Source organism: Elephas maximus, chromosome 22 (genome assembly GCF_024166365.1).
Source record: "Elephas maximus indicus isolate mEleMax1 chromosome 22, mEleMax1 primary haplotype, whole genome shotgun sequence".
NCBI lineage: Eukaryota > Metazoa > Chordata > Mammalia > Proboscidea > Elephantidae > Elephas > Elephas maximus.
Window position 1 is genome coordinate 18,151,514 of NC_064840.1, and position 24,525 is coordinate 18,176,038.

Below are 24,525 nucleotides of genomic sequence, written 5' to 3' on the forward strand. Positions count from 1 at the left end.
CCAAGTCTCAGTCTTTCTGTGGATCCCCCAGTACATGACACAGTAGGCAGTCAATAAATACTTGCTGAATGAATGAAAAACTATGTGCTATTACCTTCAAATTATTCTAAGAAAGAAAATTTACATGTATAAATATAAAAGTTATATTTATAAAACCAAAAAAGTTTTATTTACAAACAAGTTATATTTATACATAATTTCAGTAGAACTGGTGGTAAATTGTCGATATATGTAACAAAGCGGGTAAAGACAGCAGTTTGGTGGACCCTGGGCACATCAACTCAACAAATATTTAATGAGTTCCTACTACGTGTATTCTGTTGCATAAGCAAAAAATTTCCATATGTACAACAGAGAAAGGCTGGAGAGGCTGGTAACACCAGGAACAATGGCAAGACGTACGTACATGTACTCCCCCGTCACTGCCATTACCAAGCATTCACTGAGGGAGCAGTGCAGTGTGGATTTTGGAGAGGTGGTCAAGGCAAACTTCCTGACTTTATACTAATCTAGGATGCTCGTTATGTGCTAGGGCCTCCTTTAATTTTTTATAAGTTTATAAAAACAGAACCACACTGGTAACGTGTTCAAATTCCTGTTGTGTGAAATGAACATAATGAACTGTGTTTAACTAATTAGGGTTAACTTTTTTTTTTTTTTAGGCCTGGCAAAGATCGGAGCATTCAAAAGTGCAAAGGGAGACTGAGTAGAATCACCTGGCAGTCATCTTATCTGGATAGATGCTGCCAAAATGGCTGCGGCATTAAGAGATATACTTGAAGCCCGTTATATAAATGAACTCATGCCTGCTTTTTAAAGAACGGGATTTCTCATTATAATTATCTGTAAGAAACAAATGTCTGGCTGTGATGTGAACTGATAAACAGCACCTCGGCTGGTCTGAGGTGAGTGGTCAGTAAGCGCATGGGACAGAGGCACGGGTAAGAAACGTGTCTGCGTAAAGACTAGCTGGAGGTGACGGTGAAGGGGCAGCAAAAGGAGGTCTGTTCATGAGCTTACAACCAAATACATGGAATACAAAGCATCAAGGGAGAGGGAGAAACAAAGGCCTAAGATTAAGGATGGACAGGAGTATGTGGGCAGGATCAGAGGACTGACTGATGTATCTCACAAGATAAAGGTCGTGTGGTCTAAGCACCCACTTGCTGCTTTATCACTCATCTAATGCTAATCTTACCCCTACCTGGGTCTAAACTCAACATGGAAAAGGCGGAACTGCTCAGTAATAGGATTTTCCATGACACTAGACAATGTCATTTTATCTGTAATCTTCTAAACAAGAAACTCTGCATTCATTTTCAACTTCTCACAGTCTTTCAACGTATAGGCACTTTGGGGTTGTTGCCTTTGTTGTTCCCGCAGACCTCGGTCATACCTCCTCACGCTCCCTACTTTGACGTGTATCTCCTCTCTTACTGCCTTTTTGTAATTTTCAGGAAATTTATTTAACATTCCCCACATACTCTTCACAGCCATTGTCAAAAATAAGCCTAACACCATCTCCTACCTTAAGGTCAACATGCTCCCTGTTCTGTGATGAATCCTGTCTATATACCTCTATGCTGTCACAAAGCTGCACAACTCACACAGGATGGAGCTCTGCCTTGGAGTCTGTCTGCCTTTGTTTCTTATTCCTCAATCTAGTTCTTCTCTCCTAAATTACGCTGAGCAATATCCTTCCAATCATACCAACTCAATCTTCCTGTTATACTTTAAGTTCCATGTATGAAAAGAAGAAATGAATTCCTTTTGACTATTTCAGAAAAGGTTCTTAATATAAGTATGTTGACTATCCAATTCCCAACTAAATAGGGCCATTTCCCTGAAACACCCTCTCAACTATTCACCTAGGTAGCCTCTTTTTTTCTTCCTTCTTTCATTCAAAAGTGACCCTTAAAAATCTTAAGTTCTTCCAGGGCAAAAAGTGAGAACTATTCCTTGCTCCGTGCTGCCTGAGAAGCTCCCAAGACTCTTCCCCCATAGCTTTAGTAACAAATTTAGCTTTCGATTAAATGTAAAATAATCAAAAGTATTAGAGGAGTAAGTTATTAATCTTAGTCACTTCACTATAATTACTGTTCATATAATCTCTGGACTACATCCTTGTCTACTACAACCAGTGAGGGCAGGGACAAAGATAATGAAACCAAACCAGGCTAAAATGTTCTCTAAAAGGGTGACATGATCTGTAAGGCCTCAGCAGTGCTCACATGCTAAGATGAAGAATCTCTAAAAGCTACACCCTAAATGAACTAAGAGCCAGAGCCTAGCATTTAAAGCGAGAAAAACATCAGTCACTAGATTTCTGACACTACTATTTCCAATCATAGGTTAGCAACAACTCTGATAGGGTGAGGGGGTTGGACTAGACATCTGTCAAGACTCTTCTAGTCCCTGAACTGGTCAGGGGATGGAGACTGTGGCCCCTGAACACTAGGTGAGTGTGCTCGAGATTCACCAGCTTTTAGCTAACACCTATACCACCAGTGCTTTCCAGCCTTTTCCCAAACTCCAAAGGTTAGTTTGCCACATGAAACTGAGTTAGAACACAGGTACAGTAGCACTAGACTTCAGTTCAAGAAAGCTCTGAAGTCTTTTCTTAGTATTTCCTTGGTAACTTCATGCCTTGTCCTAAAATAGCCACATTTATCATCCTGTTTTCACTCTAGATTAACTTCAAAGGACAAGCTTTAATTAAAAATCTCCCGTTTAAAAACCCTACCACCAGATCTCACTGCCTACAAAATGGTTTCTGATTCTGCAGAGAAGTCTGGAAAGACAATTTCCATGCCAGAGAACATATTTCAGCATCCTACAGACCGTGGCTAGAAAGCAACATTATTGTAATAGCAGAAAACAAGTCACATGTCCAATACTAATCTGAGAAACAAGCATGAAAAATTAAATAGCTCAAAGGCTCTTTTTTTTTTTTTTTTTTTTTTTGAAGGAAAAATTCTGTACTTGGTGTAACGGCAATCTAATCAGTGCACAACTGGTAAGACGACAAGATCCTTGGTTAAATAAATATTGGGAAATTATAGTAATTGAAAATGACAGAAAATACCGTAAAGTCTACTACTTAGGGTCACTTAGTGGAGCCTCACTGAAAACTCACGGGCAAGTTTGAACTATTAGGGGGATTTCACAATGGAAATGTATTTCTGATAGTGGTCACTGGGAAAATAAAGTTTGTCCTTTATGACCAGTTTTCTATTGATTCTACAGTATAGAGGAAGAGGACCCAGTAGTAAAATGGACGCTTTTGCTTTCTGAGAGCTGCTTATCCCATTCATTCTTCTTTAGTGAGTCTAATAAACCTACCCCCACCCCCTCGCAGAGCACAATGAAGACAATTCTGCTGACTTGTTCTAAAGTGTGTTTAGGATGGCTGTGTAAATCGTTTATCTTCCAAAGAATGTCATCTTTCACTGTGCCAACCTTTTCTTTTTCTAGTGACATACTATTAGCAATGCTGTTGTTAAGTGCCACCTAGCTGGTTTTGACTCACAGCGACCCTATGTACAACAGAAGGAAACACTGCTCAGTCCTGCACCATCCTCACAATCGTTGCTATGTTTGAGCCTGCTGTTGCAGCCACGGTGTCAATCCATTTCGTTGATGGTCTTCCTGTTTTTCACTGACCCTCTACTTTACCAAGTGTGATGTTCTTCTCCAGTGACTGGTCCCTCCTGATAACATGTCTAAAGAAAGAAGGTCCAGAAAGCTTTACTGCATGCATGCCATTAAGGCTGGCTGTACTCTGAGGAGACAGCTCTTTCCCAGTCAGTTGTAGTCTGAGTGCCTTTCAACCTGAGGTGCTCATCTTCCAGGATTACATCAGACAATGTTCCGCTGGTATTCAGAAGGTTTTCACTGGCCAATCTTTTTTGGAAGTAGACCGCCAGGTCCTTCTTCCAAGTCTGTCAAGTTGTCTTAGTCTGGAAGCTCTCCTGAAACCTGCCCACCATGGGTGACACTGCTGGTACTTGAAATACTGATGGCATAGCTTCTAGCATCACAGAAAGATGTGAGCCATGACAAACTGACACATCAGTGGTGGGCATCTTTGATATGCAGATAACACAATCTTACTTTAGTAATAGTGAAATACTATCAGTAAACAGGTGTTTCTATTCTATGCAATGCTAGGGTAGAGTGGAGATGAGAGGATAAAGAAAATACTGCTTGCTATTTTGAAAGACAGCTAAACTTTGAGTCAACAGCTTAGTAAGGGCTTGAAACTCTTAGCACTACATATAAATAGTATCCCTTGTGTCTGGACATATGAATAAAGAGATCCATGAAAAGAGAGCCTCAAAAAGTTAGTGGGGGGATTACTTGGAACCTTAGACCACACAAGGGGCAGAGAGGCTTCAAGGTCGCTAAATAAACTTTGTTATATGTTTAAGCCTATCATTTACACCGGTGAGCTCTCAACCTGTCATTTAAGGACTCCATCATAAAACAATCTCTTTTAAGAATATGTAGTTCACAGTCATCCAAACAGTTAATTTACAAGGACTGAAATTAGTCTGGTTTAGATTTTAACCAACTAACCAGCATTTCAGGAAACTCTGGTGGCATAGTGGTTAAGAGCTAGGGCTGCTAACCAAAAGGTCGGCAATTGGAATCTACCAGGCACTCCTTGGAAACTCTATGGGGGCAGCCCTACTCTGTCCTATAGGCTCGCTATGAGCTGGACTCGACTAGACGGCAATGGGTTTGGTTTGGTAACCAGCATTTCTAAATAGCTTTGTCCCAGAGGCAGCAGAGAAGAAATGTCAGTGTTGCTTGCTTCCTTATCATGAAGCTACTGGACCAGATCAGACTTAAGAGATATAATCATAAAAATTGCTATGAGACTGATTTGGAATAATATTCATTACCTCTACTCCAATCATTATCATGATCAAGACTCTTTAATATTCTATAATACCTATTTTGAAAAGAAATTAATTCTATGGAAGTCTTTCAAAATCCCTACATGTCCAATTCATGTTCTACTCACTTCCTCTTAACTTTTATTTAACAAATCATTCTGCAGAAATCAAGAGATAATCTTGGGAACAATCTAACACACATACCTGCCACTTTCTCACTCTTAATGATACCCAGCTTACATAAAACAGGCATTCACCCAGAGCAACTAACTCGTTGTGTGACCTTGAATGTAACTTCTTTTCTCAACTTATTCTTTATCAACCTCCAGAAGCAGTGAAGAATTAAATATAAATCTCTAAGAATACTGAAAGCACTAATAATTTATTTGAGAAATTTAGCAGTTCTGATAATCACTTAAAAATCCTATACACTGCACTTCAGAATGCTTATATGCATAGTGGGCACTCAAGGACTGAAAGGGAATCATAGCAAGTGTTTTTTATAAGGAAATGTAGGATACCGAGATGAGAGACCAAGCCTAATGCTGTCAGGAATCTACAAAGGTGAGTTACTGCACAGACCATGCCTTGGGGATTTTGACTCTGCCTTGCTACTCGGAGTCATTAAAGGTCTGTATATAAGTCTACAGGGAACATTTCAATAGCTCAGTATATGATATACACTCAAAAAAGCAATGAACACCACCATATATTTTTTTCTTTCTATGAATTGTAACACAAGTTCAAATTTGTAGAACTACCACCACAGTTGGGGTACAGAGCAGTTATATCACTCCCCAAAATCCTTCATGCTATTATTTCTTTATAATCATACCCCCGCCCCACTCATAACACATGGCAACCATTGATCAGTTTCTTATCACTGTAATTTTGAGCAAAATATATTTAAAATGGTAACTGTCTTACATTTGTATGTTTTACAATTTCAAAAGTGCTTTCACTGTAATTACCACCTTTGATTGAAATAATATAAGTTTACAAGGCTTATGATCCCTCTCTTGTTTGTTCTCTCATAATATTCAGTTACTTTCAGCTTTTTACCAATTTACCTGGCATAGATAAACCCCAAATCATTGCAGTGGTCAAAGTTACTTGTGAGGGAAAAAAATTCTCTTGACGCAGAAGGATAAGTTTTTAGTTTTCCTTCAGGTTTTAAATTTCTTCCTCATTAAGACCATGTATTATAATAACATCCTTAGTTTCCTTTTCGTTGACTGTTTCCTGAGAGCACTGATGTGATACTGATTCTGGGTTACAGCATAAAATGCAATTTAAAATTCTTTTTGCCAAATTCTATTCAATCTGACCATGAGCAGAACGTCCTTGGTCTGGAGTTAATTCACATTTCTGATGTAAGTTTCTGAAAATTATAAATATAAAAACACCACTTAAAACAAACTGCATACCAAATACTACTCAGCAAAGTTAAGATCGGTCACAGAAAGTACGTATATTCTGATGTCATGGTGCTTACAGACTGTCTGAGTAACTTAGCTATTCCTGAACTTAAGGCATGGGCAGGAAGGATCACGCTGGGTGGCCCAGGATCAGACAGCTGGACCACTAAACGACAGGTCCTCTGTGCCCAGCCAGCCTGAGTTGCCCAGCACAGAGGAGCCTCTCAGATTTGGCAGGTGGTTCTAATTTCCAAGGCCTTGACTAACCTTGTGGTTGCTCAAAACAGATAAAGGAATAAATGAAATCCATACCTGTAATTCCCAATTTTCAAATTCCTCCCTTAAACATTCTTCAGGTAGAACAACAAATAGTATAAAACTGACTGTGTTTACACAGTAAAAGCTGGAACCTGTGTAAGGCGGAAACTTGTCAGAGGAGGAAAACTCAAATATTTTCCACTAATACAGAGGGACAGAAAAGTGGTAAGACTGCACCCTGTCAAAGGCGGAAAACTTGCGAGATGTGGAAAAACAAGGCAGTCCTGTGGAGTTCCGGCTCTTACGGATTTCAGCGTATTTTAACCTCTTTCCCTTCTGAACCACCAAAAGAAAGGAAAAGGTGAACAGACTTCGTGAGGCAGAGCAGTTAAATAAAAGTTTCTTGAAAATGAGAGTAACAACTGAATTAAAAAGGAGGTGGAGATAGCTCCAGGGTCTTAAATTATGAACATTTAAAAAATGTCTTAATGGAAAGGGTATAAAAAATAAAAAGTTGCTGTGTTGCTTGTTATGTGCCCTTGGGTCAGTTCCAACTCACAGCAACCCAATGTGCAACAGAACGAAACATTGCCGGGTCCTTCACCATCCTCACAATTGTTGTTATGCTTGAGCCCGTTGTTGCAACCACTGTGTCAATCCATCTCATCAAGGGTCTTCCTCTTTTTCGCTGACCCTCCACTTTACCAAGCATGATGTCCTTCTCCAGGGACTGATCCCTCCTGAGAACATGTCCAAAGTATGTGAGACAGAGTCTCACCATCCCTGCTTCCAAGGAGCACGCTGGTTTTAATTCTTCCAAGACAGATTTGTTTGTTCTTTTGGCTGTCCATGGTATATTCACCAACACAACAATTCAAAGGCATCAATTCTTTGGTCTTCCTTATTCATTGTCCAGCTTTTGTGTGCATATGAAGCAACTGAAAACATCATGGATTGGGTCAGGTGCACCACAGTCCGCAGGGTGGCATCTTTGCTTTTTAACACTTTAAAGAGATCTCTTGCAGACAATTTGCCCAATGTAATGCGTGTTTTGATTACCTGACTGCTGCTTCTGTGGGTGTTGATTGTGGATCCAAGTAAAATGAAATCCTTGACAACCTCTATCTTTTCTCCATTTATCATGATGTTACTTACTGGTCCAGTTGTGAGGATTTTTGTATTCCTGATGTTGAGGTGTAACCCATACTGAAGGCTGTGGTATTTGATCTTCATTAATAGTGCTTCAAGTCCTCTTCATTTTCAGCAAGGAAGGCTGTGTCATCTGCATGTCGAAGATAATTAATGAGTCCTCTAATCCTGATGCCCCATTCTTCTTTCTATGGTCCAGCTCCTTGGATTATTTGTTCAGCACACAGACTGAATAGGTATGGTAAAAGGATACAACCCCGACACACATCTTTCCTGACTTTAAACCATGCAGTATCCCCTTGTTCTGTTTGAACAACTGCCTCTTGATCCATGTACAGATTCTTCATGAGCACAATTAAGTGTTCCGGAATTCCTATCCTCCACGATGTTATCCATAATTTGTTATGATCCACACAGTTGAATGCCCTACCATAGTCGATAAAACACCGGTAAACATCTTTCTGGTATTCTCTGCTTTCAGCCAGGATCCATCTGACATCAGCAATGATATCCCTGGTTCCACGTCCTCTTCTAAATCCAGCTGGAATTTCTGGCAGTTCCCTGTTGATATACCACTGTAGCTGCTTTTGAATGATCTTCAGCAAAATTTTGCTTGTGCGTGATACTGATGATGTTATTCAATAATTTCTGCCGTCGGTTGGATCACCTTTCTTGGGAATAGGCATAAATACGGATCTCTTGCATTTGGTTGGCCAGGTAGCTGTCTTCCAAATTTCTTGGCATAGATGGAGGAGTACTTCCAGCTCTGCAACCGTCTGCTGAAACATCTCAATTGGTATTCTGTCAATTCCCGGAGCCTTGTTTTCGCCAGTGCCTTCAGTGCAGCTTGCGCTTCTTCCTTCAGTACCATCGGTTCCTGATCATTTGTTACTTCGTCCTGAAATGGTTGAATGTCGACCAATTCTTTTGGGTATAGTGACTTTATGTATTCCTTGCATCTTCTTTTGATGCTTCCTGCATCATTTAATATTTTCCCTGTAAAATCCTTCAACAGTGCAACTTGAGGCTTGAATTTTTTCTTCAGTTCTTTCAGCTTGAGAAATGCTGCGTGTGTTCTTCCCTTCCGGTTTTCTATCTCCAGGTCTTTGCATATGTCCTCATGATATTTACTTTGTCTTCTCAAGCTGCCCTTTGAAATCTTCTGTTCAATTCTTTCACTTCATCATTTCTACCTTTTGCTTTATAGCTACTTGATGTTCAAGAGCAAGTTTCAGAGATTCTTCTGACATCCATTTTCGTCTTTCCAGTCTTTTTAATGACCTCTTGCTTTCTTCATGTATGATGTCCTTGATGTCATTCCACAACTTGTCTGGTCTTCGGTCATTAGTTCCACACGTCAAATCTACTCTCGAGATGGTCTCTAAATTCAGGTGGGATAAACTCAAGCTCACACTTTGGCTCTTGTGGGCTTGTTCTAATTTTCTTCAGTTTCAACTTGAACTTGCATATGAGCAACTGATGGTCTGTTCTGCAGTCGGCCCCTGGCCTTGTTCTGACCGATGATACTGAGCTTTTCTATATCTCTTTCCACAGATTCCTGTGTATTCCATCTGGTGAGGTCCATGCGTATAAATTAGCTGCCGTTTATTATGGCGAAAAAAGGTATTTGCAGTGAAGAAGTCATTGGTCTTGCAAAATTAAATGTGGTTTCTGGTGTTGTTTCTATCACCAAAGCCATATTTTCTAACTACTGAAGTTTCCAACTTTCACATTCCCATCACCAGTAACTTTCAGTGCATCCTGATTGCATGTTTGATCAATTTTAGACTGCAGAAGTTGGTAAAAATCTCCAATTTCTTCATCTTTAGCCTTAGTGGTTGGGGCGTAAATTTGAATAATAGTCGTATTAACTGGTCTTCCTTGTAGGCATACGGATATTATCCTATCACTGACAGCGTTGTACTTCAGAATAGATCTTGAAGTGTTTTTTTTTTTAAATAATTTTTATTGTGCTTAAGTGAAAGTTTACAAATCAAGTCAGTCTCTCACATATGAAGTGTTCTTTTTGACGATGAATGCAACGCCATTCCTCTTCAAGCTGTCATTCGCGGCATAGCAGACCATATGATTGTCTGATTCAAAATGACCAATACCAGTCCATTTCAGCTCACTAATGCCTAAGACATCGATCTTTATGCATTCCACCATTTTATTTTTGACGATTTCCAGTTTTCCTAGATTCAAACTTCATACATCCCAGGTTCCAATTATTAATGGACGTTTGCAGCTGTTTCTTCTCATTTTGGGTTGTGCTGTATCAGCAAATGAAGGTCCCAAAGGCTTGACTCCATCCATGTCATTAAGGCCGACTGTACTTTGAGGGGGCAGCTCTTCCTCAGTCATATTTTGAGTGCCTTCCAACCTGAGGGGCTCATCTTCCAGCATATATCAAACAATGTTCTGCTGCTATTTATAAAGTTTGCACTGGCTAATTTTTTTCAGAAGTAGACTACCAAGTCCTTCCTCCTAGTCTGTCTGAGTCTGGAAGCTCCGCTGAAACTGTCTGCCATAGGTGACCCCACTGGTATCTGAATACTGGTGGCATAACTTCCAGCATCACAGCAACACACCGTTATTGTGTTAGGGTGATGAATTACAGAAGTTTTTTGGAAATGTCCTTACAAGATGCTGAGAGTGGTTTTGGTAGTAAATATGAAACATATACAAGGCTTCTGTGACTCTGCATAAGTTACTTAACTTCTCTGAACCTGTTCCCTCCCCTGCAAAATGGAATAACGATGGTATTCACTTCATAGAGTTGGTTGAGGATTAAATAAAATAATTCATGTAAAAGTCACACCAGAATACCCAATTCATAATAAGCAGTCAACACATGTTAGCTCTGTCATAATTTCATGATTATCATCATCAGTGAAGGGTAACCCGCATCTGCTACAGATGGCAGTCTAAGCTGTTAGAGCATTTCTTAGTAATAATATATAAAGATTCTAAAAACAAAAACCCTTTGTTCCAGAGATTTTACATCTAGGAATTCATCCTTAGTAAATAATTTGACACGTACGCCAAGAGGTGGAACAAGAATGTTGACCTTAGGGTTATTTATAATAGAAAAAGAAACGGGAACAATTTAAAGATCCAGCAATAGTTAATTATGAAACATATACAGTGGAGTACTCTAGAGTTAGTAAAAAAGGCTATGATATATCTTTATGTAATGATACAGACATGTATTTCTATCAGTACATAAGAAGGTTACAGAATAGTATAATCCCATTTGTCTAAGAAGAACTGTCTACAGAAAAACGTGGAAAGGAATGCTCATAGAAGCATCACTCGTAAGAGCTAAAAAGTGGAGACGACTAGAGCATGGATAAATAACTGTGGTATAACCATACAATGGATTATTATTCAGCCATAAAAAGGAATAAAGTACTGATAAATGCTACAACATGAATGAGCCCTGAAAAGCTTATGCTAAGGGAAAGAAGCCAGACATAAAAGGCCACAATGTATGATTCCATTTCTATGAATAGGTGAATCCACGGAGACAGAAAATAAATTAGAGGATGGCTGGGGCTGAGGTGGAGGAAAAGAGGGGAGTGACTGCTGATAGGTACAGGATTTGGAGGTGTATGTGATGAAAATGCTCTAAAATTGACTGCAGTGATGGCTGCACAAGTCTGTGAACATACTAAAGCTCACTGATTTGTCTACTTTCAATAGATGGGCTGTATAATATGTGAATTATATCTCAAAGCTGTTATTAAAAAATATGTTTAGAATGTGGGGAAAAAACATTCCATGGTACACGGTAATCAGGGGTAATGTTGCTAAAACACAGAAGGTAGAAAAATAGAGGACAGACCAATTTGACTATTTTAAAACTAAATTAAGCAAAATCCCAACTTGTCAGTTATAAGTTACTCACCATCCATAAGGAGCCAGTGGCCAGTGAGAACCCAGATGAGGACAAGCATGACAGACAGAGAGAACGACAGTAACTCAGCAGCAGTGAAACGCCCACAGCAGCCAAAGGAAATCCTGCAGAAAACACAACATTTATTGGGCTGGTGGGCAGACTTTATTCAATAACCAAACTCTCCTTGGTTCTGTATGATCAGAGTTCATGATGGCCAAATTACAATAGCAGGCAACGCCTAGGTAGCTGGAACCCCCAGTATCCAAGCCTCTTTGGAGTGAGCTGTAGAAAACTCAGAGGAATTGTACTTCTGCACTCACCTGATAACGTACTTCTTTAGCCCAAATGATCAAACATGAGTGTTTAGAACTTTAAAGTGACAATATCAAACTATGGAGAAGTACAGAGGAAATTCCATTCTTACAGGGAAAATAAAATGAAGAAAGTCAATGATTCATTTCATTTAACAAAGATGAACAAATATTTATAAGGTGGTAAATCTATGTGGTTCTCACCAATTCCTGAGAAAATCAGCTGCCTCAAGTGGCTGGTTTCCTAAGTGCACACAGCACCTCCACTCACACAGCACTTTGTTTCCTTAGAGAAATGGCTTTAGGAGTTAACGCTGGGATTAAAACCTACATGATGACTATATATTATATATCATCAAAGATGAAAGGCAGATAACGTTCAAGTTCATTCACCATGCTCCCAGTCCACTGACTCACTAGTAAAGGAATGAAAAGCATGCTTCCAAAGAGAAATGCCCATCTTTCAATAACCTGAGCAGGAAGCACATTACAAGATTTGTTTATACTTCCCCTGCCACGAAAAGATGCAAAAGGAACTACTCTCTTCTAGGTTTTAAGTTCAAACATCTCATTTCCCAGTCTTCTGGCATTTGTATGCTCCAGCCAGTCCCAGATATTCAGACTCCTGATAAGGCAAGTGAGTGTGAGATAAGCACACACAAGTTTATAACCTGGAGGAAAATCCCCAGTACTTACTTGTTCTGAGGTGAACAGGGTCTTGTTAAATACTGGCACATCGGGAGAAGAAGAAAAGCAAAAGCTATCGTTGCAAGAACTAGAGAAAGAAAACACAGGGTTCGTTTTTTTAAACCGATTATAGGAAAATGGCATGCCTTACAGAAACTTCATCATGCCCACAGTGTGTTTCTTGCCAAGTGAATACAACAAAATTAACTACTGAAGAAAAATATCTTCCTTTATTGCTGAACAGATAAGCTCTTAAAAAAAAGTGCCTGACTTGAAGTATGGGAAACATACGCAGGTTTTCTCAATCTCTCGTATCTTGACAAGAATATATAAAGAAATGGTGGGCTAGGGAATGGTCCCCTAAGAAGTCTTGCAGTGTTCTGTTGATGTTCTTTTTATACATTTCCGTCATCACTTAGCTTGAAAACAGATCAGAGAGCTGACAGCCAAATTATCTTGATTAGTAGGGGTTTTTAACCACCCCTTTACCAAAGTAAACCTTCTGGTAACCTACCAGAAATGGAGCTACAGCCAAAGCAATACTGCTCTGGTATCATGAAACACGTATGTTTTCAAATCCCTGGCCTTTCTTTCAGACTATGTGGCAAGTCTGAGCAGGTGATACGTATATCTCAGGTTTCCTTTTCTCAAATGGTTCAAAGGTAGGGTGGGGGGAGAAAAAGCCAGACTTATCCAGAAACACTTGTATGGCATGGTGTATAAATCTTAATTTTTGAATGATGATAAAAAAAAGGTGAAAACATTTCCTTTTACGTATGTTAAGAACAGACAGAGAAACTCATTACCTGCTGTACATATGGTAAAAACTACTTGAACTGAGTCAAAGAAGAAGAACATTACTAGAAGAGAGACAGATGCTCCAATTGGAAGGAACAGGGCCTGGGTAGAGTCAATAGTTTGGATACCTGAAAGAGACAAAAAAGGGACGTATTAACCACTTACTGTGTAAGATGCACTAGGCCCGCATGCTTTATATACGTTTGAACTCATCACACTGATGACAGATCTAATGATTCGCGTATCAACTATGGAATATCCAGGCCCTCTGATTCTCTCCTTCCCTATGAGGTTATGAGCTCCTTGCTATACTCATAGTACCTTCATTATAATAGGTGCTCAAGAAATACCTGAATTGATCTGCTACCTCCTGGTGCTTACCATCTGCGTGACAGGGTGCAAAAAAATAATTAAGAACATTAAGCGATAGTAAAGATTCAGACTAGTCAATCTGAGTACATTTGTAGTCTTGTATACAGGCTAGTAAAAGAGGTCGTTTAAACCCACAGACTAAAATAATTACTCATCTGTGGGTTTAATGGGCTCGTGTGTATTCTTTCCCACTGTTGCTAATAGTTGAGGATTGACTTCGGGTAGAGGGAGGAAGGGAAAAAATACCAAATTAGAAAAATTCTTTTATGGGAACATGTTAAGGTTTCAGAATAGGACATAAATGGAGGAAAACCATCTTTTGGGATAGAGTAGGGTTTATCAAAGTGCTTCTCAATTCTTGGCTGCTCATTAAGATCACCAGGAGAGCTTTAAACAATTTCAATGTCCAGGCCCAACCCCAGAGCAATTAGATTGAAATTTGCGGTAGTTAGGCTCAGCTAAAAACTCCACACACAATTCTGTGCATTCAGGATTGATGACCACTAATAGAATATTTGGTAGAGAAGGGAAACACAGCAAAATTTGAGTTGCTGAATGAGGAGAGAAAAAAGTACTGATTTTGTCTTGTATGTTACCCATTTTTGAATTAAAGTCCATGAAAAGGAGCAAAGAAGAAATGCTCATGTGATCCACTATAAATAAACAAACATTATAAGCAGAAGTCTCTCTTCATGCAACCAGGATGACCAAAATTAGGCACAAAGGGCTGCAATTATCAACCAACATTTAAAAATCACTCTAAAGTATTTAAATTTACCTGCTCCCAAAAAAGCTATTTGGGTGTTTTGGTGAGATAATACATTAAATACTTCTACAAAACAAAACTGCTTCTTAATGGCTAGGGAGATGAGTCAAATAATTCACTTAGGAATAGAGCAATTCAATTTAGGAAAAGTGACCTATGCCAGGACAAACAAGTGATCTGCAGGAGAGGTCTGTCCTGACTGGCAGTCAAGTCCACGCAGCCTGGCCCAGGAATCACACTGGGCAATAGGACTGGGCCAGGAATATGCTTACTTTCAAGTGCTTTATAGACATTTCTAAGAGTTCTAGGAAACTTCTAACTAAACTTCACCTAAAATAGCTTTTGAATTTAAATGCTCTGCAACAGTTCCAGTTAAGAATTAGAGGAAACTCCAGATATCAGATGCTTTTCACAAGAGAAAATAATGGTTTCCCAAATAAATGATTGTTTAGGATAAGCAGCAAATGTCTAAAAAATATTTTATAAATCTTATACATGTCCCCCACCTCCTGTGAACCAAAGCATCATATAGTGTACATATAGTTACATTGGTTCAAAATATGAACAGAAAAAGGGCTGGCTAGAACAAATACTGTTTAGTAAGTCAGGTATTTGTTTATAATAAAAGGAAGTTTTAGAAGCTCAGACTGCAATTAAAATGCAAAACTGAATACACAAAGAACCTTCTAGACTATCAGAATGCAGTTTTTTTTTTTTTTTTTGGAAAGCACAGATTTTTATATCAGAAAGTATCAGACATTGTTGCTTCCAGGTAGTTTTACAGAAGAACGCACAGGAGAGTTTACCAAACAGCAATGTCATAGGGCAAGTAAAGCTCCTTTAACCCCCTTGCTGTTGAGTCAATTCTGACTCATAGCGACCTTACAGGACAGAGTAGAACTGCCCCATAGGGTTTCCAAGGAGTGCTTGGTGGATTCGAACTGCCGACCTTTTGGTTAACAGCCGAGTTCTTAACCACTGCGCTACCAGGCCTCCAAAGCTCCTTTAGTTGCTGACAATATGCTACTTAAAATAGCATACATGACTTCGACATTATACTTCCTAAAGGTTTGGAGAGAGAATGTCCTGGAGGGGAAGGGGCTAATTAATTAGAAATTTTACCCAAACTCCAGCAACATAAAAACAAAACAGACATAACCGGAAGGACAAATGCAGTGCGTTATCTTGAAAGCCAAAATCAACACAAGAGATAGGCTGGTGATGGGATTAAATGTTGTTTACAGACATTATTTTCAGCATTCAATGAGCAAGGCTGCAGGCTAAATACATGTCAGTTCCTGGAACAGACAGTGTCTGATTTTTGTACCTCCATGTGAGAAGCACGTGGGAAACAAGGGATTTAAAAAGAGTCATTTCCTAGGGCAAATGTCCTAAGCAAACACTGCAGTGAAACCATCTGCAAAGGGAAATACTCATTTACAAAGTGATTCCCCCTATTTTGATTTTCGGGAATGAGACAGATTCTGACACTGGGTCTTTACCTGGTTCCTAGTAAGTTACTGGGATGGTATTTTACCTCATACAAGGATCTGTGTCATAAGTTTAAGAAAAGATTCATTCTATTTAAATGATTCTACTTACTGTATTCGTCATGCCCACTGTGCACTACTGGGCGACAATAAAACACATAACTGGCGGAAAACTCGGGAAGTGTAATTTGGTTGACTGAGCATAATGATAACCAGAGACACTGAAGTAGAAATTAAGTGATCTCTTAACATCCAATGTCCTTCATTAATATCTATCAATACATCTAACCTTACATTCAGAAAAACCAAACCAGTAGCTGCTGGGTCAACTCTGACTCATGGCGACCTCATGCATGTCAGAGTGGAACTGTGTTCCATAGGTCTTCTGATTTTTCAGATGGAGATCATCTGGCCTTTCTTCTGAGGTGCCTCTGGGGAGACTTGAGCAGCCATCCTTTCAGTGAGCAGCTAAGCATATTAACTGCACCACCTAGGGACTCCAACCTTGTATTAACCCACCGACATCAAGTCAATTCCAACTCATAGTGACCTTATATGACAGAGTAGAACTGCCCCATAGGGTTTCCAAAGAGCAGCTCATGGATTCAAACCGCTGACCGTTTGGTTAGCAGCCAAGCTCATAACCACTGCACCACCACGGCTCCATTCCTTACATTAGATGCCTGGTATTTCCTTCTTGTTAGGCTGGTGACTTTACCTTATTCTTTAAGTCATGCTCGCTGCCCCCTCTGTGTCTGTTTTATACGCTCTTCTCATCTGCAGCGGCTTCCTCTCCGCCAATCCAAGTTCACTGTTTTGAGTCAAACTCACCTTCTCCAGGGAAGTCCCTTACTTGACCCATTGTTCCTTATCCCCAACTTGCCTTTCTCTTGACTCTCTTTGTACATGGATGTCAAAATGATCTCTAGAGCTTACTCTGATCCATTGAGAGTAGCTGCTCATTCAGAAGGATTCTGAGGCTATCGCGAGGCTCGGTGAGAAAAAGTACCTGCCCCAGATACAGGAGGGAAGTGGTATTCGCCATCTCTTAGCACCCTTTAATACCTTGGAAAGTATTTTGGCCATGCTGCCTATATAACAGCTTGGGTAGCAGCTCTTGTACTTATGTATCTTTCAAAATATTGAAGAGAATGCCAAGCACATGATAGGTATCCAAAATAAATCTTTTAATATTGTAAAGCCAGTCTCCTTATTTCTAATTCACTTCTCTTTAGTAGTTAAGAGCTACTGCTGCTAACCAAAAGGTTGGCAGTTCAAATCCACCAGGTACTCCTTGGAATCTTGAATCTTTATGGGGCAGTTCTACTCTGTCCTACAGGGTCACTATGAGTCTGAATTGACTCGATGGCAGCGGGTGGGGTTGGTTTTCCATAATAAGCATCACCAATTTCCTATAACTCCATTAAGGTATAATATACATACCATAAAATTAACCCATTTTAAGTACATAAATCCATCTGGTTTTTTTTTTTTTTTTGGTGGGGAAGGGGTAAAGCACATTTTCATCAATGCAGTAAGACCCCTCATGCCTGTTTACAGTTAATGTTCCTTCCCACCTCTAGCCCTAGACAACCACTAATCACCTTTTTGTCTCTATAAATCTGCCTTTTTGGAAATTTCGTATAAATGGAACCACTCGATATGTGATCTTTTGTCTCTGGCTTCTTTCACTTGGCAAAATGTTCTGAAATTCATCCATGCTATAGCATGTATCAGCACCTGGTTCTTTGTATTGCTGAACAGTATTCCACTGCATGGGGATACTATACTTTGCTTGTCCATTCACCAGTTTATAGACATTTGCATTGTTTTACAAAGGGCATACTATTATGAATGATGCTGTTGAGTATCTGCCATATAACACACTTCTTTTCTAAAGCAAATATTTTTATAAGGTCCTACATATTAGACGAGATAATAATAATACTTAGTTTCAGAAGTACTTCAAGGAGCTAACTTTTAAGTCACTGAGTGAACTGATGATCAACACCTACAAAAGAATCAACCCCACCAAAATACTTAATGAAGTCATAAGCTGGCAGATACTACCTTTAAGAAAATAAACATTAATCCCTGAAGCCAGTGAAGTATTAACTGGGGGTATAGAAAGAACCTCAAATTAAGACAAGTACATGTGTGTAAGTTAATTAGCATGAAATGTCTTACTATTATTGGTGCTGTTGCCATTAAAAGACCCAGAAGAACTGTTGCTGTCTTTCTCCTTATCTTGATTTTCAAAGTCCATATTAAGAGACCTGTGAAAAGAAATTTCTAGGTTACATTTTGCTTAAGAAAGAAGTACATCAGACAAGTCAGTAATGAGATAATATTTTAAAATGCTAAGGCATTAGGAAAGAAAGGAAGATCTCTTTTGAACAATTTTGCAAAATGGTTCTTTGTTGACATTTAAAAACAAAATAAAACCATCTACATTCTTTCCAATATGTCAGTTCAAGCGTTTTCCTGGCTGCAGGTAAGCATTCCATTATGGCTGAATCTGCCAGATGTATCTCTGTGCACATTCTTAATTACATCCTTATAATAAATACCTAGAAGGAGAAATGCTAGGTCAAAGGACAAGCACAATTTTTTTTTTAAATTGTGCTTTCAAAGTTTACAAATCAAGTCAGTCTCATACAAAAACTTATATATACCTTGCTATGTACTCCTAGCTGCTCGCCCCCTAATGAGACAGCACACTCCTCCTCTCTACCCTGTATTTCCCATGTAGGTTCAACCAGCTCCTGTCCCCCTCTGCCTTCTCATCTTGCCTCCAGACAGGAGCTGCCCACATAGTCTCATGTGTCCACTTACACCAAGATGCTCACTCCTCACCAGTATCATTTGCTGTATTATAGTCCAGTCCAATCCCTGTCTAAAGAGTTGGCTTTGGGAAAGGTTCCAGTCTTGAGCTAAGAGAAGGTCTGGGGACCATGACCTCCCCAGGGTCCTTCTAGTCTCAGTGAGACCATTAAGTCTGGTCTTTTTACGAGACTTTGTGGTCTGCATTCCACAGCTCTCCTGCTCCATCAGGGGTTCTCTGTTGTGCTCCCTGTCAGCACAGTCATTGGTTGTAGCTGGGCACCATCTAGTTCTTCCGGGTTCAGGCTGTACAGTCTCTGGTTTATGTGGCCCTTTCCGTCTTTTGGACTCATATTTACCTGTGTCTTTGGTGTTCATTCTCCTTTACTACAGGTGGGTTGACACCAATTGATGCATCTTAGATGGCCAGAGCAAGCACAATTTTGAGACTATTACAACTGCTGCCAGAAAGGCTGTACCAATTTATTCTTTCTAATAGTGCTTGACTACTTATTTCTCTACACCTTGCCAACTTTGATTCAACCACAACAACAATCTGAGTTTCTGCTGTATCTGGAACTGTTCTAGGTAGAGGGGAGGGATAATAAATAGTGAGGAATAATAAACAGGCTCTCATGGATTTTACATTCAAAGGCGGAAGACCAACAATAAACAAGAAAACTAAGTGAAATATATGGTATATTAATGGAAGTGCTAATGAAAACCAGCAGGAAATGAAAGGGTTAGGCCTTGACATTTTAGATAGGGTGAAGGGAGAAGGCCTGACTGCCCTCTGAGTCAAGTCCTGAAGGAAGCTGTCATTGTTAATCTGATTGAGGAGGAGGCTAAAAATGTTATCTTACGTTTGTTTAAATTTACAATTCTTTAATTATTGAATAATTGTGTGTATGTGGGTCTGTCCATTTGATTTTTCTTTGTGAGCTCTATGCTTAAATTCTTAGCCCATTTTCTATTGGTATGTTTATTTAAAGAGGTTTGTGTGTCCAAAAGAACTTCCTGCAATAATGGAAATGTTCTATACTTTACACTGACCACATAAGCACTTGAAATGTGGCTAGTGTGACTAAAAAACTGAATTTTAAATTTAATTTTAATTACCTTAAATAACTTAAAAGCTAAAGCTGTAAAACTCTTAGAAGAAAATACAGAGGTAAATCTTGTGGGCTTGGATGTGGCAATGGACTCTTAGATATGACACCAAAAATACAAGCAACAAAAGAAAAAACGTGAAAATTGGACTTAGTCAAAATTAAAAACTTCCATGCTTCAAAGGACCCAAGAAGAAAGTGAAAAAACAACTTACAGGATGGGAGAAAATATCTGAAAATCATATATCTGACAAGGTACTTGTATCTAGAATATACAAAGAACTCAATAAGGAAAAGGCAACCCAATTAAAAAATGTGCAAAGGATCTGACTACATAGATATTTCCCCAAAGAAGATATACAAATGGCCAATAAGCACATGAAAAGATGCTCAACATCTTTAGTCATCAGGAAAAGACAAATCAAGACCTTAATGAAATACCACTTCACACCCACTAGGATGGTTACAACAAAAAAGTCAAGCAATAACAAGTGCTGGTGAAGACGTGGAGAAATTGGAATCTTCACATGGTCAGAATTCTGATGGGTTGACTTTCTTGTCTTTTTTTTTTTTTTTTTTTAAATAAAGAAGACTTGGATTTCAGAACATTCATCTGCTCGTATTTAACGTCTGGGAGTCTTATATTTCTCAAGCCATCAGAGAAAGGCACTTTAGCAGAGATTAAAAAGTACACTAGCGGCTCCACCTCAGTCAACCCTAGAGGAACTGTTATAGTGACTGGCTCCCAAGACAGAAAATTTTCCCTGTCAATTTTGATTAGTTCCATAACTAATAACTAGATACACCTGTTTTGCATTATATTTCCCTGCCAGGACACCTGTGGTAGTTTTCAGTACATGGATTCTATGGTTTTTAATTCATGTTTCTCATAGCTAAGCTAATCATTTGTGGGGATCTAAACTCTAGGACTGGTGATATATTTCATGAGAACCTGCCTGCAGTCACTGAAGACTGCTTTTCCCCTGTGGACACGCTTTGGAAAAGATGTGTATTAATTTCAACTGACTTTTTCAAATTTACTTATGAATGGAACTACTACACGTGTTATGCCTACTCAGAATCTGGTGACAGCAGGGTAATTTTACTGGAACTTTTACCCACATCTCTATCCTGGGAGCTAGCTTCTACGGACTGTCAGCTTCTATGCTTTCCTGCTGGACTGTAAAGTCAGCGGGCACCTCTTTCGTTTAACCCTAGGCACAGATGTTACACAGTCTCTCGAGATGGGGTGAATGAGACTGGGTGTTGAGAGTAGTGCAGGAAGGACCTAAGGGTTATTTAACGCCATTTCAATTTGTGATTCGCACAGGACTATTCACAACTCTCTCTTGGTTATTCTGAGGGAAGGATTTCTTCTCTTCAAATATCATACGTTGTGGCTAACCTCAAACCAGTTTTAACTGTTCCATTTTCTTAGAACTTACTTTGACAAGAACTGCTGCTGGGACAGGAAAATCTTAGGCAGGCTAATGAGGTACTCCTGAGGCAGAGGGGCCCTGCTGGCATCGTGGTTAAGAGCTCGGCTCCTAGCCAAAAGGTTGGCAGTTCAAACCTGCCAGCTGCTTCTTGGAAACCCTATGGTGCAGTTCTACTCTGTTCTATAGGGTCGTTACGAACAGGAACCAACTTGATGGCACCTAACGACAACAACTGAGGCAGAGGGAAGAAAAAGAAACAAAGTGCTCTTCTTTGGTCCTTATGTAATTTAAAGTTAACTTTCAATTTCTCGTTGCCTCAAATAAGCTTAGTTAAAATCAAACTCCTGTCAGATCATTAGAAGAAGAGCATGAGTTACTGCTACACAAAACAAAGACTGACTTAAATGAGGTTGTAGGGTCCCTGATGCTAGTTCAAACTGGGAAGATTCATATCTTCAGGTTTAACAAGATGAACAGGCCTAGGTTGAGCAGATCCCAGGCCACTGTGACTGGGGTTCAGTAATGGTTACCCACACTGTGCAGCTGATAGCAAACTTCAGTTGTTTAAGTAAAGCCTTTGCAGACGACTTGCCTCCAGAGCTATCCAGGGACCACTCTGAATCGTGGACCTTTGTCTTTACTTACTTCTTCATCTTTATTAACTCCACAGACATGAAATTGCTCGGCTGGACCTAGAACAGTCTGTTCCATCTTCACAGATACCTGCCCTTCACATCACCCTATCACCATCATAATCTTATATATACTATCAGACATTCTATCCTGTCTTCTTAACAAACAGCCAGTCTGGGTTACTGAAATCAATGTTTAAATGACCAAAAGAAGGACGTGAGCTATGGCTGTTTGATCACAGACAGCCATTTACCACTGCAGAAAATCCACCTAAATTATAGCATAATACTTCCTATTTTTACTTGTCTTTTCATCAACTCTGAAGTGGTTATGGGTCAAGTCGCAGGAGGTAAACAAATTTCCAATTACTGGTGCTCACACAGAACCTACATTAAGACACTAACAGAATCAGGGCAGGGAGACATGGTCTTCTAACTAAGTGCCCGAAAATTTCCTGAGGGTTAAAATAATGATAATTGTTCACCTTTACTGAGCTCTAACTGTCAGACACTGTGCTAGATGTTTTAGAGGCAAAATCTCATCTGATTCACAGAATAACCCTATGAGTAGGGTTACCACATATCCCAGTTCATGTCTAGTGTCCTGGTGAGATTAACATTGCCCTCCTTTCAAAAACACCCCAGTACCTTGGTCTGGATGGTAAAGTATATGATCATCCTGCCTCTTACAGATGCTTTAGTATCCTCACTGTACAGCATGGAAACCAAGGCTCTTATGTTACACTACATTATAGGACCCTGCTTGTCTGTATTAGCTCCCCTTCACTAAAAACAAAACGAAACAACCAGTTCCCATAATCCCTATCCCCAGACGTGTATACATTTGGTAAATATTTGTCTTTTTAAAAAATGAGGATTATCATATATACAACTTTGCAAATTATTTTTCATTCAATAGAATCTCAAGGACATCTTTCCACATCAGTTCCTACTATTTTTTACTCTGTGTTTTAAATAGCTGCATAGCATTTCTCCTTGAATTAACTTGATCTAATATTATTTTCTGGATGAACTTGATATGTTGTCGTCGTTAGGTGCCACTGAGTCAGTTCCAGTTCAGAGTGATCCTGTGCACAACAGAATGAAACACTGCCTGGTCCTGCATCATCCTCACAGTTGTTGCTACGTTTACGCCCTTTGTCGCAGCACTGTGTCAATCCACCTCTCATTGACGGTCTTCCTCTTTTTTGCTGGCCAAGCATGATGTCCTGCTCCAGATAACATGTCTGTAGTATGTGAGACAAAGTCTCACCATCCTCACTTCCAAGGAGCATTCTAGCTGTACTTCTTCCAAGACAGATTTGTTTGTCATTCTGGCAGTCCATGGTATATTCAATATTCTTCGCCAAAACTTTTATTCAAAGGCATCAATTCTTCAGTCTTCCTTATTCACTGTCCAGCTTCCACATGCATGTGAGGAGACTGAAAAGACAATGGCTTGGGTAAAGCACACTTTAGTCCTCAAAGTGACACCTTTGCTTTTGAACGCTTTAAAGAGGTCTTTTGCAGCAAATTTGCCCAATGTAATATGCTGTTTGATTTCTTGAGTGCTGCTTCCATGGGCGTGGATTGTGAACCCAAGTAAAATGAAACCCTTAACAACTTCAATCTTTTCTCTGTTTCTCCTGATGTTGCTTACTGGTCCAGTTGTGAGGATTTTTGTTTTCTTTATGTTGAGGTTGTAATCCATATGTACTAGACTGAATTAAAAATTATTTTCTGAGGAGAACCCTAGGCCTCCTTTGAGAATTTTCACTGCTTGCTTCAGGACAAGGGGAAACATGGTACATAGGCCTTGTCAGGCTTCAGTTTTGATAAAAATACAAATAAAAACGCACTGTGGGAAATGTTAAGACACTGAGGTCTTAACTGAAGTGCCAGCATGGCAGGTCATGTTCACTGCCACCGACATTTACGGAGAGAGGAATATTCAGGGGTAACCAATCGAAGGACAGTCCAGGCACTTCTCCAAATAATCCGAAATGTAACTGTGGATCAAACCAGTTCAGCTGTCAGCTGGGCATCCAGACCGCAGCTTTCTGCTGCCCACTGTGAACCTCCGATTTTGGCAAAACTGCTTTTACTGAAATGCATTTTGGTGCAATGCTACCAGCTTATGCTAAAAAAAAAAGTACTATAATTCATTTGACAAACATTTGAACGCCTACTATAAAATGCTACGAAACTCAGTGTTGTATCCTTTTTAGAGGGTCTTTGGGATAAAAGTCTGGCTGATCTTTCGACCAAGAACGGTTGCTATTTTCCTGAACTTTTTTTTTTTTAAATCTAAGAGCACTGTAAAGTTTTTAATTTCTTGCTTTCCCCCTTTTTTTTTTAAAGTTGGTTTTTAAGACAGCTTACTGTGGTATCTGGGGATCACTAATTTTTTTTTAGAAGTAAGGGTATTGGCCACTATGACACACATTTTCAGACTCACCCTTTGTCTTTTC

General features: G+C 39.4%; 1 protein-coding gene across 1 annotated transcript in view; it reads right to left on the reverse strand.

The window, feature by feature from the left end:
• SPPL3 (signal peptide peptidase like 3) overlaps positions 1 to 24,525 on the reverse strand; it is a 178,815-nt gene that overhangs the window by 11,414 nt on the left and 142,876 nt on the right. Inside the window, exons 3-6 of the mRNA XM_049866007.1 lie at positions 18,239 to 18,327; positions 13,432 to 13,551; positions 12,635 to 12,713; positions 11,637 to 11,749 (exon numbers count right to left, since the gene is read on the reverse strand). Of these exons, the coding sequence (XP_049721964.1) occupies positions 11,637 to 11,749; positions 12,635 to 12,713; positions 13,432 to 13,551; positions 18,239 to 18,327 (401 nt within the window). The remainder of the gene's footprint in view (positions 1 to 11,636; positions 11,750 to 12,634; positions 12,714 to 13,431; positions 13,552 to 18,238; positions 18,328 to 24,525) is intronic.